We start from the raw sequence: 13,111 nt of genomic DNA, 5'->3' as shown, positions 1-13,111 counted from the left end.
GAGAAGCTTTACGTCACGCGGCGTGCCTCCCACGCCTGGTCCCCTCCTTTGCCTTTGCTCCACCTCCTCAATAACCTAATCTTGCTGGCAAGAGTAACCGAGAGTTCGTCCTGCCGGAAAGCAGCACGCCCCTGCGGCAATTTACGACGTCGGCGGTGAAAGGCCCTGGAAATTCGCCGACCTCCTCCCTACAGCGGGGCGAAAGCCAGCGAGATGTTCGGTGCGAGCGACGAAGACGACACCGACTTCCTCTCGCCTAGCGGCGGGTGAGTGACAAAAGCGTGGGACAGAGGGCGTGGCTGAGAGAGCCTGGCGCACGGTTGGAGGGGTCTCTCTCTTATCAGATCTCTTCCCAACTTCCGGGTCCAGACGCTTGCCGCATTTCGGTGCTCCACAGGTCTCAGTCCCGACGGAGCGCGAAACTGCTGAGTCTGTCCACCGGGATTCTGGACCTGGCATCTCCCTGAAGGCGACCGTCGGGTTCGCTTTTTCCTTTCGGGGTCACAGTTTCTCCCGTGAAGTGGGGGTGATTGTTAATGAAAATACCCGTCTCAGAGTTTTTATGCCTCACCTGAGGCCGATATGAGACTTTTTTTCCGTAGATAAGGCGGTGGCACTTCAAAATTGGAGCTGGCGGGTCAGCTTCAGCATTCTTCAAGACCTAGCTTGGATGTCAGCTTTTTGTTGCTTTCCCTTCCCCACGGTCCCACGTGTGTCTGCCTTCATCTTTGCACACCGAACCGACTAGAGTATGAGCCCTGATAGGACAAGGCCTGCTCACGTTGTCCATCTCTGTCCAGTGCTCAGCACAGCCCCTTTCACAGGGGGTGCTTATTGAGTGTATAAGAGGTGTGAAATTGCATTCTAAACCTTAAAACCAATGTAATAAACTGCAATTGCTGTTCTCTGTCCCCAGCCATTATATATACCAGGCTGGGGTACAGGTCTTCAAGTGGCAGGACTTTGTCTCTTCCAGTAATTACTTAAGCATTTTCTCCTTTCTTTCATGTCAGTAGACAGCTTGACTACTTTCAGACTTGTGAGCTGTCAAGTTCTGATCCTTGCAGAGCCTGTCTTTGAATATATCTAGCCAATTTAAGAAGGTATTGGAGAGTGATGAATGCACCAGTATATACTTCTTGTTCTACTAAACGCTTAGGGGTTAGGTTACAAGATGATTAAGCTGCTCTGCCTGCTCTCAGCTTCCTTCTGGTCCTGGGGGTATGTTCAATATATGGTTGGGAGTTCCCATTGTGGCTCAGCAGTAAGGAACCCGACTAGCATCCATGAGAACCCGGGTTCCATCTCTTTCCCGCTCAGTGGGTTAAGGATCTGGCATTGCTGTGAGCTGTGGATGTGGCTCAGGTCCCAGGTTGCTGTGACTGGTGTAGGCCGGCAGTTGCAGCTTCAACTGACCCCTAGCCTGGGAACTTCCATATGCTGCAGGGTGTGGGAAAAAGACAAAAAAAAAAAAAAAAAAAAAAAAAAAGATTAATCATGAAATGATTAATGGTCTCTTTTGGTCTTAATAAGGATATTTAGACTTATACTATGACCCCTCTACATTAGCCATCCTAAGTCCTCTTTTCATTCTCACCTTCCCGTTCCACCCCTACCCTCACTTAGGGTAGCCTACAGCCACTACAGTTCCATTTTGAGTTCTTTCAGTTGCTTGTTTATTTTGGAGTTAAGCAATGCTTTGGTTCCTTTTTTTCCCTACTCCACCCAAAAACATTGACTAAAATTGCCATGTAGTCCAGCCATTTGCTGTTGACTGTGTAGTCAGCCTTTGGAATTAGTGCTTTTTCATCCAAACCTGTCTTGTAAATGGCCTGCCTTTTGAATATTTACAAGATGCACTTTCAATGCATTCTCCACTAGGTGCAAGCATTTGAGGGCAGTCTGTAAATGAATGTTAGATCTCCCATCTTGCATGCAACAAGCAGTACATTGCTGACTGAAAATTCCTGCCTAGATAATGACAATCATGTGCTCTTCTCCAGCTTCCCGGCCTGAGATAAGTTCTTGGTGGCTCAGCTATGCTGCTTTCCTGTGCAGGCTGCTCAAGGAGCTAAGACACTAGTTCTAGGCATAAGTCTGTGCCTCTAAACACAGACAACAGCTACTTGAATGATAAAAGGCTTAGTAAACAAAGTTATTAAGGTAACTTATTTTTGATCCCAGTAATAACCAGAAAAACCAAATCAGGTTTGAGAATGCAGAAAGTTTCACCAACATTCGCTGATTCAGCTTTTCCTGCTTTTTTCACTAAGGAAGTAGAACATATGACAGTGAGCACTGCCGTTGCTTCTCAGTTCCTCTTGTACAACTCTAATGGACTGTAAATATTCTTGATTATTAATTTTTTTAAGTATCTTGACCAAAATATATGGCCTACTTGATTCCACTTAAGATAGTCAAGCCTAATAGAAGTGGGCGTATTAGTGCCTAGAATGACTGTATAGATGATTGATAATCTGTATTCCAAGTTTCTAGGCCTCTTAGAGTCCATAATTAAACTGTAAATAAAGAGTAGTCAGCAGATTCAGGAGGCTTGCTGTTTTTTTTGTTTTTTTTTTTTTAATTTTCCCACTGTGCAGCATGCTGTGTTTTTTTATTGTTTTTTGTCTTAGCCCTTTCTCTACCATTGAGTCTTTGAAATGAAGAAATGTGTAAGCGCCTATTAAATGTAGGACTTCAGCTAATACAGATCCTACCCCTAAGAAACTTCCAGTTTAGTAGTAGAATAAAATCACAACAGTAGTAATAAACACAAAGCATTTTTAAGGGGCCAGTTATGTGTATACTTGTGTTTTGGATTATATAAAAGATATATGTGGAGATATGATTAACATGGTAATGATAAATTACCCATGTAACTCTAGAAAAAAGAGAAATCTGGAACTGCTCATCAGAAAGCATCTTTATTTATTTTGCCTTTTCTAGAACCGCACCTGAGGCATATGGAGGTTCCAGTCCAATTGGAGCTGTAGCCACCAACCTACACCACAGCCACAGCAATGTGGGATCCGAGCTGCCTCTGCAACCTACAATACAGCTCAAGGCAACGCTGGATCCTTAACCCACTGAGCAAGGCCAGGGATCGAACCCGTGACCTCATGGTCCCTAGTTGGCTTCATTAACCACTGAGCCACAATGGGAACTCAAGAAAGCATTTTTAAGTTCTGTAAAAGGTATGGAAAAGCCTAGATTCTGATGTTGATTCTGCCCCCAGTTAGCAGTGTGATTTTGTGGACAAGTTGCTTCCCATCCTTGGCTCTCCATACCCCAGTCTATTTATTTATTTCCTTGCTTTTTAGGGCTGTACATGAGGCATATGGAGGTTCCCAGGCTAGGGGTCCAATCAGAGCTACAGCTGCCAGGCTACGCCACAGCCACGGCAATGCAGGATCTGAGCTGTGTCTGTGACCTACACCACAGCTCATGGCAACACCAGATCCTTAACCCACTGAGCGAGGCCAGGGATAGACCCCACACCCTCATTGTTCCTAGTCGGATTTTTCCTGGATTCGTTTCCGCTGTACTACAGTGGGAACTTCCATACCCCAGTCTAATAAATGATGGGGTTGCGCTAGCTGATCTTTGAGACTTTCCAATCCTGTGGTTTTGTATTTATGCAATTATCACTTTATAGTTGTAGATCAGTTTGTGATTGATCAAGCATACTTTCTTCCTTCTAGGGGTGTCTGAGTTGGACCAGCATTTTAAGGATATGTGCACATGTATGTAAAACACACCTTGTTACTCAGCGCCGGGTACTAAACTAAGTACTATATGTGCATTATCATATTTATTTCTCTCTACTACTCTCTGAGGTAGTTTTTACTATTATAGCCATTTTATAAATGGGAAATTAAGGATCAGAGGGGTAAGTTGCTAAGATCAAACAGCTAAAAGTAAAAAAGAACCTGGATTTGAAATCATGCAAGCAGATTTCCACCAGATTGCCTGTATGCCTTATTATTATAGAAGTAAATGTTAGGTACCACGTTTTGGAAAAGAAGTACTTTAACAACAAAAAGAATCCCCACTTATTAAAATGTTGATACATCATAAATACATGTGTTACTATTTTTGATGAGAAAAGAAAAGGTGTATAAAACTCAGGTTAGATAAGGACTTTGACACCTAAATGCATTGGTGAACATTTATTTTAAGAATATGATTAATGCAGTAATGACTTTTCCTATGAGTTAGAAACTTAGAGACTTAAATCCAGAGTTTGCAAGTCCATTTGTGGGAACATAGTTGGGGGAGTGTGTACATTTGAGAACATTATAGAAGCGGAAAAATGGAATAAACTACAGAAAAAACTCATGCCCCTGAAGTCTGTGTAGAGTTCATTTTTAAAAATTAATGGAAAGTTAAAAAAAAAAAAAAAAAGAAGTTCCCTTCGTGGTGCAGGGGAAACAAGCTGACTAGGAACCATGAGGTTGTAGGTTCGATCCCTGACCTTGCTCAGTGGGTTAAGGATCTCGTGTTGCCATGAGCTGTGGTGTAGATCACAGATTTGGCTGGGATCTGACATGGCTGTAGCTGTGGCTGACAGCTCTAGCTCCGATTGGACCCCTAGCCTGGGAACCTCCATGTGCCTTGGGTGCGGCCCTAAAAGAAAAAAAAAAAAATTAATAGAAAGTAGATTTAATCTGAAAGACAGTTGGGTTGACCAGGCTTTGGAATTGATTTTTGCAGTCATCAAATGGCTGACCTTTAAGGAAAAACAAATCAAATACCCTTAGTTTACAGAAGTTAACAAGGACATTCTTATCACTGGTTTGTGTGTAATCTGTTAATCTTAACTAGGTTTTAAGTTTTTTCACAAGGTTAAAGACATTGCTCAACTCTTTCAGAGTCTTAGTCCTTTTAGGGGAAATCTGCTCAGATTGCCCTGGCTAGGAGAAATCTTAATCGCTTCTCAATTTCATTAACATCTTTTGATGTCATCTGTAGGCCAGCATTGCTCTTTACCCTTGGAGTATCATTTAAACCTTTTAGTCCTTTGTTTATTTATTTATTGCTTTTTAGGGCCGCATATGGAGGTTCCCAGGCTGTGGTTCCCACAGCCACAGCAACCAGGATACAAGCCTCATCTGCAACCTACACCACAGCTCAGGGCAACGCCAGATCCTTACCCACTGAGTAAGGCCAGGGATTGAACCTGCATCCTCAAGGATGTTAGATTTGTTAACCACTGAACCACTACGGAAACTCCCTTAGTCCTGTAAAGTAGGCATTGTTGGCCCCACTTACAGGAAACCCACAGTACACTATTTTGAGAAAACAAGGTAATAGTTTCCTTTCTTTCCTTTTTTTTTTTTTTTTTTTTTTTTGTTTCCTTGGTTCTTTTTGCCTCTTAGGGTTGCACATGCAGCATATGTAAGTTCTCAGGATAGGGATTGAATCTGGTCCTGCAGCTGCTGGCCTACACCACAGCCATAGCAACATGGGATCCAAGCCTCGTCTGTGACCTATACCACAGCGCATAGTAACCCGGGATCCTTAACCCACTGAGCAAGGCCAGGGATCAGACCCACATCCTCATGGATGCTAGTCAGGTTCGTTACTGCTAAGCCACAATGGGAACTCCCACGGCAATTTCAAGTCAAATTATTTTGTAAAGTGCTAGTATGTATTATACATTATTGGGTAAAAAGGGCCAAAAGAGTAGTTGGGAGTACTTTACCTAATCTAAGGATTCCATTGGAGAGGAGGAGCTTAGAGCTAGACTAGACTTTGAGTTCATTATCGAGCCTATTTTATACCAGATGCTAGGCAAAATAATAGTCAAGTAACGATTGTAACAAGTCATCAATTATTATGTTATATGATAAATGACTGAATAAATTTTATTAATCTCTATGGACTGTGACTCTGTATAAGAGCTGCTTGTTATATATCTCATATTACAGTTTGCAGTTATATACTCTATACCTTATTACCTTGTTAGAATATATACGCTGCTTGAAAATAGAACCCAGATTTGATCACCAATGCGTACCTAGCCCATAACGCAGTGTCTGATGCATATTTCTTGAATGAAGTATAGATTTATATGGAAGCTAGACTTTGAGATTAAGGGGTAGCTTCCAGAGGAAGAATGTTTCAGGCAGAGGGAACAGCATATCAAAAAGCTGTAGACTGGAAAGGTCTTGCTTTATTTGAGAAATTAAAAGATCTCCATTGTGACTGTAGCATGCAGTTGGAGATGAGCAGTGGACAGATAGGAGGTGAAGGCAGTAAGGAGAGGTGAGGTCTTGAAGGGGCTTAGAAAAGTTGTCTTGTGCAGTTTGGATTTTTATCTTGGTAACACTGAGGTGTCATTGAGAGTTTTAAATAGGAAAGAGACTTGATCTAATTTGTTTTGTAGAGAGATCACTATGGGTGCAGTGGGGAGGGTGGATAAGAAGCAGGCATTGAAACTGAGCAGGGCCCTGTGGGACTCCTGGGCCAAGCCTTCCTTTGTTCCCCATTTCTTGTATTTAGGGAATAAGCTTCAGCCTCCAAGACCTTCCCTGAATTCCAAAGGGTAGGTTCAGACAGTGGCTAAACAGAGAAGGGAGGGGGATACAGAGAGCAATCAAGAAACAATAGTGCAGCTTTAGGGCAGGGTCCTGGGGTCTCCTCAAGGAATATACACAACAAGATCTTTGAGTTCTTCTGAAGAACTAAAACCATCAACAAATGAAAGCCAGAGAGGAGGACCACTAGAACCAGTAATAGGGCCACTAAACTCCAACTTTGAAGAATACAGGTTTGCACCTGCCCTGGTCATGTCCATGGCCCTATTTTCTCCTCTCAAACTATAAAACCACTTCCTAATCTCTCCCAAGTGAGGGCACAGAGCTTTTAGGGGATTGGGCCTCTATGGTTTCCTTTGCCTAGCAAAGCAGGACAGCTATTTTTTTTTTCTCCTTCCCCGAAAGCTTTTGGCATTTCTTTCCTTTTTTTTTTTTTTTTTTTTAAGACCTGAACTCATGGAATATGGAAATTCCCAGGCTAGGGGTCGAATTGGAGCTGCAGCTGCTGGCCTATACCTCAGCCACAGCAATGCAGGATCTGAGCAGTGCCTGTAATCTACACCACAACTTGCAGCAAGCCAGATCCTTAACCCACTGAACAAAGCCAGGGATCCAACCCGTGTCCTCATGGATCCCATGCTGAGCCACAATGGGAACTCCTTGTCTCTGAATTTCTACCCTTTTTTTTTTTTTTTTTTTTTTTTGTCTTCTGTCCTTTTAGGGCTGCACCCAAGGCATATGGAGGTTCCCAGCTAGGGTTCTAATCAGAGCTACAGCTGATGGCCTATACCACAGCCACAGCAATACCAGATCCAAGCTGCGTCTGCGACCTACTACACCACAGTTCACGACCGGATCCTTAACCCACTGAGTGAGGCCGGGGATCGAACCTGCAACCTCGTAGTTCCTAGTCGGATTCGTTTCCACTGTGCCACAGTAGGAACTCCTGTCTCCACATTTCTATTTGGCACCACCGGTGGACAGGGCCAGGTTTTGCCAACAGCGTGACCAGGGCAGGGAGATGATTCAGGAGGTAATTGCAGTACTTCAAGCAATGTTGATGTGATGGTAGCCTGAACTAGAGAAGTGACAGTAAGAATGGCGGGAAATGAATAAGTTCACAAAATAGCAAGTACACTCAAATGGACTCAGCAATTGGTCATGAATAGCTGGAGAAAGAAAAGTCAAGGTTAATGCTCAGATTTCAGTTTTGGTTATGGATGTTTGCAAAAAACGGTAACATAGTAGAAATGAGACAGTTATCTTTAGAAAGACCTGCTTACACATTTGGCACTTGGCTGGCAGCCAGAACTGGACTGATAAACAGTTCTCCACACTGATATAAAACTATCTACAAGTGATAGGAGCAGCTCACTGTGCCTGATCTGTACACATGATATAGTTTATACTAAACCTTGTCTTCTAGGAGTCTAGAATTTTAGTAAATGATAGAAGATTGCTATGTGACTAGCTCACAGTGAAAAACCTTGGCCACTGAGTGTCTAGTGAGCTTTCCTCGCAGACCACAATCACACATGTTGTTACAACTAGTTGCTGGACGAATTTAACGTGTCTTGTGGGAGAAGACTCTGAGGAGCTTTTTCCTGGTTTCCTCTGGACCTTGCTCCAAAGATCCTTTTTCCTTTGCTGATTTTGCTGTGTATCCTTTGTAATAGATCTTAGACCTGTGTACAATTCTATGCAGAGTTCAGTGAGTCCTTCCAGCAAATCACTGAGCCTAGGGACAGTCTTGAAGACCCTGATAACAAAATGTCATTCATTAAGGGTGAGGACAGAGTTTGCCAGGGCAGTGGGCTTTGGAAAATGTGATTGCTGGTTTGGACCTGGTGCATTTTTCTTCACTGTGGAATATCTGTGTTGGCTGGCACTCAGACACAAATTTTGGGCCAAGAATACAGATTTGAGCAGCATTAGCATTGTTGCTAATATTGTTGCGGAAAACCAGTAAACGTGGTTTTACAGTTTGAGAGTGGAAAACAGAGCCACGAATAAGGATCAGGGGAGGTGCAAGCTTGTTTTCATTCATTGAAGGTTTTAGTTCTGCCAAGAACTCAAAGATCTTGTTATGTATATTCCTTGAGGTGAAACCAAGACCATACCCCAAGGTTGCACTGTTGTTTCGTGACTGTTCCTCCCTAGTCTCTGTATCCCCTCCCTCCTCTAATTAGCAACTGTTTGAACCTACCCTTTGGAAGTCTGGGAAGGTCATGGAGAGATGGAAAGACCTTGAGAGGGTGCTCGCATGGGAGTTCTCCCTGTGGTACAGTGGGTTAATGACCTGGCTTGTTTCTGTGGAGGTACTAGTCCCATCCCCCCACCTATCAGAGTGGGTTAAGGATACCGAGTTCCTGCAGCTGTGGTTCAGGCTCAGGATGGGTGCCTGGCCCGGGAATTTCCATATGCCGTGGGTGCAGCCGAAAAAGAAAAGGGGGGGGCATTAACATTTATTGATGTCTTATTTTGTCCAGTCCTTTCTCTTCTTGCTGAAACTTGGTCTCTGTCCACCAGCACCAGATAGAAATGTGGAGACAGAGTTTGGGTGAGGGAGAAAAAATAGTTCTGTTGCTTTGCCAGGTGAAGGAGAACAAAGCAGGCTAATTCCTAAAAGACTGTGCCCTCCCTTGAGAAAGGCTAGGAAATGGTTTTCTAGTTGAGGAGTAGAAAATAGGGCCACAGATAAGGATCAGGGTGGATGCAAGCTTTCATTCATCTTCAAATTTGGTGTTTAGTGGTCCTGGCACTGGTTCTAGTGGTCCTTCTCTCTGGCTTTCATTTATTGATGGTTTTAGTTCTTCAGAAGAACTCAAAGATCTGGTTATGTATGTATATTCCTTGAGGAGAAACCAGGACCCTGTCCCAAAGCTGCACTTGACTGTTCCTCCCTGGTCTCTGTATCCCCTCCCTTCCCTGATTAGCAACTGTTTAACCTACCCTTTGGAACTCAGGGAAGGTCTTGTCTTGGAGGCTGAATGAAGCCTATTTCCTACAAACAAGAAATGGGGAACACAGGAAGGCTTGTATGTCCAGGAGCCCCACAGGGTCCTACTTGGTTTCATTCTCTCCCCTGCAGGTATCCACTGAAGTCAAAAGAAGAGTTTGTTTAAAGAAGAACAAATAAATTGACAATGTAAAAAGGCAGAATGCAGGCCAAATAAGTTAAGGGCTGTTTATTAACGAAGAGGTGGTTGGTGACTTTATTTTTATTTATTTATTTTTTGCTTTTTAGGGCCGCACCTGTGGCAGGTGGAGGTTCCCAGGCTAGGGGTCTAATCGGAGCTACAGCTGCCGGCCTATACCACAGCCACAGCAACACCAGATCGGAGCCCTATCTGCGACCTACACCACAGCTCATAGCCAGATCCTCAACCCACTGAGCGAGGCCAGGCATCAAACCAGCAAGTTCATGGTTCCTAGTTGGATTGGTTTCCGCTGTGCCACAATGGGAACTCTGATGGTTGGTGACTTTAGTAAGAGCAGTTTCAGTGGAATGCTTGGGGCATAAGATTCGTCCCAAGGGCTGATAAAAGAATGGCTCTGCCTGTTAGATGAAATGGTAGATGGGACTATGCCCCATGGAGTAAGTTTGTAGTACGCCTTTACAAATAGGAGGAGCTCCCATGTGGCACAGTGGATTAAGAATGTGGCATCGTCATTAGTGCTGTGGCGTGGGTTCCATCCCTGGTCTGTGAACTTCACGTGCCACTGGTACGGCCAAAAATAATAATAATAATATTAATAACAGGAAACTGACTTGCTAAAGGCAAGAATTTAGTGTGAGGAGGGAGTTCCCATTGTGGAGCAGTAGTTAACGAATCTGACTAGGAACCATGAGGTTGCAGGTTCGATCCCTGGCCTCGCTCAGTGGGTTAAGGATCTGGCGTTGCCGTGAGCTGTGGTGTAAGTTGCAGACGAGGCTCGGATCCCACGTTGTTGTGGCTCCTGGCATAGGCTGGCGGCTACAGCTCCAATTAGACCCCTAGCCTGGGAACCTCCATATGCCATAGGAGTGGCCCAAGAAAAGGCAAAAAGACAAAAAGAAAAAAAAAAAAAAAGAATTTAGTGTGAGGAGACCATAGCATCTGGACAAATCAAAATCATCTCAGTTTGCAGATGCAGAAACTGAGATCCAGAAAGAAGAGATGCCTTGACCAAAGTCCTGGAGACAGGGAAGGCCATTTGATGCTGCTCAGATCAGAAATACAATTTTGGGAGTGCCTGTCATGGCGCAGTGGAAACGAATCCGACTGGGAACCGTGAAGTTGTGGATTCAATCCTTGGCCTCGCTCAGTAGGTTAAGGATTCGGCATTGCTGTGAGCTGTGGTGTAGGTCACATACATGGCTTGGATCCACCGTTTCTGTGGCTGTGGCATAGGCTGGCGGCTACAGCTCCGATTCGACCCCCTAGCCCGGGAACCTCCATATGCTTTGGGTGTGGCCCTAAAAAATGACCAAAAAAAAAAAAAAAAAAGGAAGACAGTTTTGATTTCAAAGACTCTTAGCTGCCTCTTCTAATATTGAATGGTGGGATATGTAGTCAAGGTGGTGTTTGTTTATTGTTGGAGGGTGAACAGTTTTTATAATAATTCCATGTTTGAGATATGTTGAAATATCATTTTTATTTTCTATTAACAGTGCCAGATTGGCTTCTCTTTTTGGACCAGATCAGGCAGTTGCTGGCCATGGAAATGAGTTCTTCCAGTATACAGCCCCAAAGCAGCCTAAGAAAGGCCAGGGCACAGTATCAACAGGTGAGTTAATAGGTTAGGATTGGCCTCTGGGGAATGGTAAACAACCTGCCAATAGGGACCTGCCAGATCATCCATCCTTGATCAGTCTGGCCAGGCTTACTGCCATTGAGGTGCATGCTGCTCCGAGTTCTGAACTCCTGAATTCCAGCAGCTAGTTAGTATGTCCCTTTTTGGAAACTGATGGGAAAATGTCACAGGCAAGCTCTTTTGCCCCATGTGGATACCACTCTCTGAAACTCTGCCCAGGGCAGTCTTAAGTAGGCAATGTCCAATGTTTTAGCGGAAGGGAAGAGCTGCTTTTCACGTCTTTTCACCTGAATGGGTTAGATGTATGCTGACAGTGAATTTTTCCCAGCTAGACAGTGTATCCCTGTACCTTTCATCATGATGGACACAAATATTTGTTGAATGAAATGGGAGGCTAATATTTTTTAAATGCCTCCTATGTGTCTGGTCTCAGGTGCTTTACTTAGATTGTCTTATTTAATTCTCACAACAATTCTACAAAATGGGTGAGGCTCAGAGAGGTTTAGGGACTTGGTTAGAGTCATATAGGAGTAAGTGACAGAGCTAGGCTTTGAAGCCTGATTTGACTCACTCCAAAGCTTTTTCGCCCCCCTTTATACTTTATCTAAGAAGCTAAGGAGCAAGGGACTGATAGAAATTACCCAGAGTAGATGGGTGGGAAAGGACATTAAATTAAATATCTGTTGAACGAAGAGGAAAGTATTGAGTGTCTTTTACATGGTAGGCACAATGCTGGCACTGAGGATATTGTTAGTATATTTAGAGTTGAATAGTTGCGGCAGGTACTGTTATGGCCCATAATGCCTAAAATATTTACTCTTTGGCTCTTGACAAAATGTTTGCTGACTCTTGCTCTAAATCTTACCTGTCACTTTTGGCAGTTTTGCTGTGGATTGCTGGTCCTGTTCTCCAAGCCATAACCTGGCCAGATTTCTAGTCGGCTATGCCTTATATTTCCTGAGCTACATCTCTTCATCAGTGGTATACTTTTAACTCAGTTTAAAGTGGTTGAGTTAATGGATGTGGATAAAAACAACCAACCAACAACCAACCTCAGTCCCCACCCAATGAAGTAACTTGATTTTTTAAAATTAGAAAACAGCAACAACTATTAGTTAATTATATTTTCAAAGGGGAATTATAGAGGCATTTCAACCCAAAAATTACTCATAGTGTCTGACGCAGACATTCACAAATAAAATAAAAACTAGCAATACAGGGAGTAACCACCATGGCACAGCAGGATTGGCAGCATCTTAGGAGCACTGAGATGTGAGTTCAGTCCCCTACCCGGCACAGTGGGTTAGGGATCCAGCATTGCCACAGCTGTGGCCTAGATAGAGACCGAGGCTCAGATTTGACCCCTGGCCTGGGAGCTGCATAGGCCGCAGGGCAGCCAAAAATGGAAAAAAGAAAAGAGAAAAAACAGCAATACAGGAGATGCTGTCTGTTCAAGGGATATTTATATAACAAGTCTTTGTGGGGAAGGAAGTAGTTGCAGCATAGTTCTTGAATCTGTTTAGATTTTTATAAAACAGAGCAATTAGATAAAAAAGAAACCTATGGATGATATTTACAACAAAACCAATGGGAAAGGTGTTTTCATGAACCCCCAAATACAAGCAGGTATGGAACAAGGCTTTCCTGGTGTCAACATTTGCATAGGAGTCAGTAGGGAAGCAATGGAGAATACCTGAGTCCAAGAATGAGAGAACCCCAAAATAGCCACCAGGTGTTCATGGAAAACATAGCAGGCCAAGCTGAAACTGGAAAGC

The 13,111-nt window shown here is 43.6% G+C and overlaps 1 protein-coding gene across 1 annotated transcript in view; it reads left to right on the top strand.

Annotated features, from left to right (window-relative positions):
• The window catches only part of FKBP15 (FK506 binding protein 15), a 62,265-nt gene continuing 49,215 nt past the window's right edge, over window positions 62–13,111 (top strand). Inside the window, 2 exon segments of the mRNA XM_021067627.1 lie at window positions 62–266; window positions 11,194–11,309. Coding sequence (XP_020923286.1) covers window positions 214–266; window positions 11,194–11,309 — 169 coding nt within the window. The 5' untranslated portion in view covers window positions 62–213.

This window comes from Sus scrofa, chromosome 1 (genome assembly GCF_000003025.6).
Source record: "Sus scrofa isolate TJ Tabasco breed Duroc chromosome 1, Sscrofa11.1, whole genome shotgun sequence".
In the NCBI taxonomy this organism is placed as follows: domain Eukaryota; kingdom Metazoa; phylum Chordata; class Mammalia; order Artiodactyla; family Suidae; genus Sus; species Sus scrofa.
This window is presented reverse-complemented; position numbering and strand designations above follow the sequence as displayed.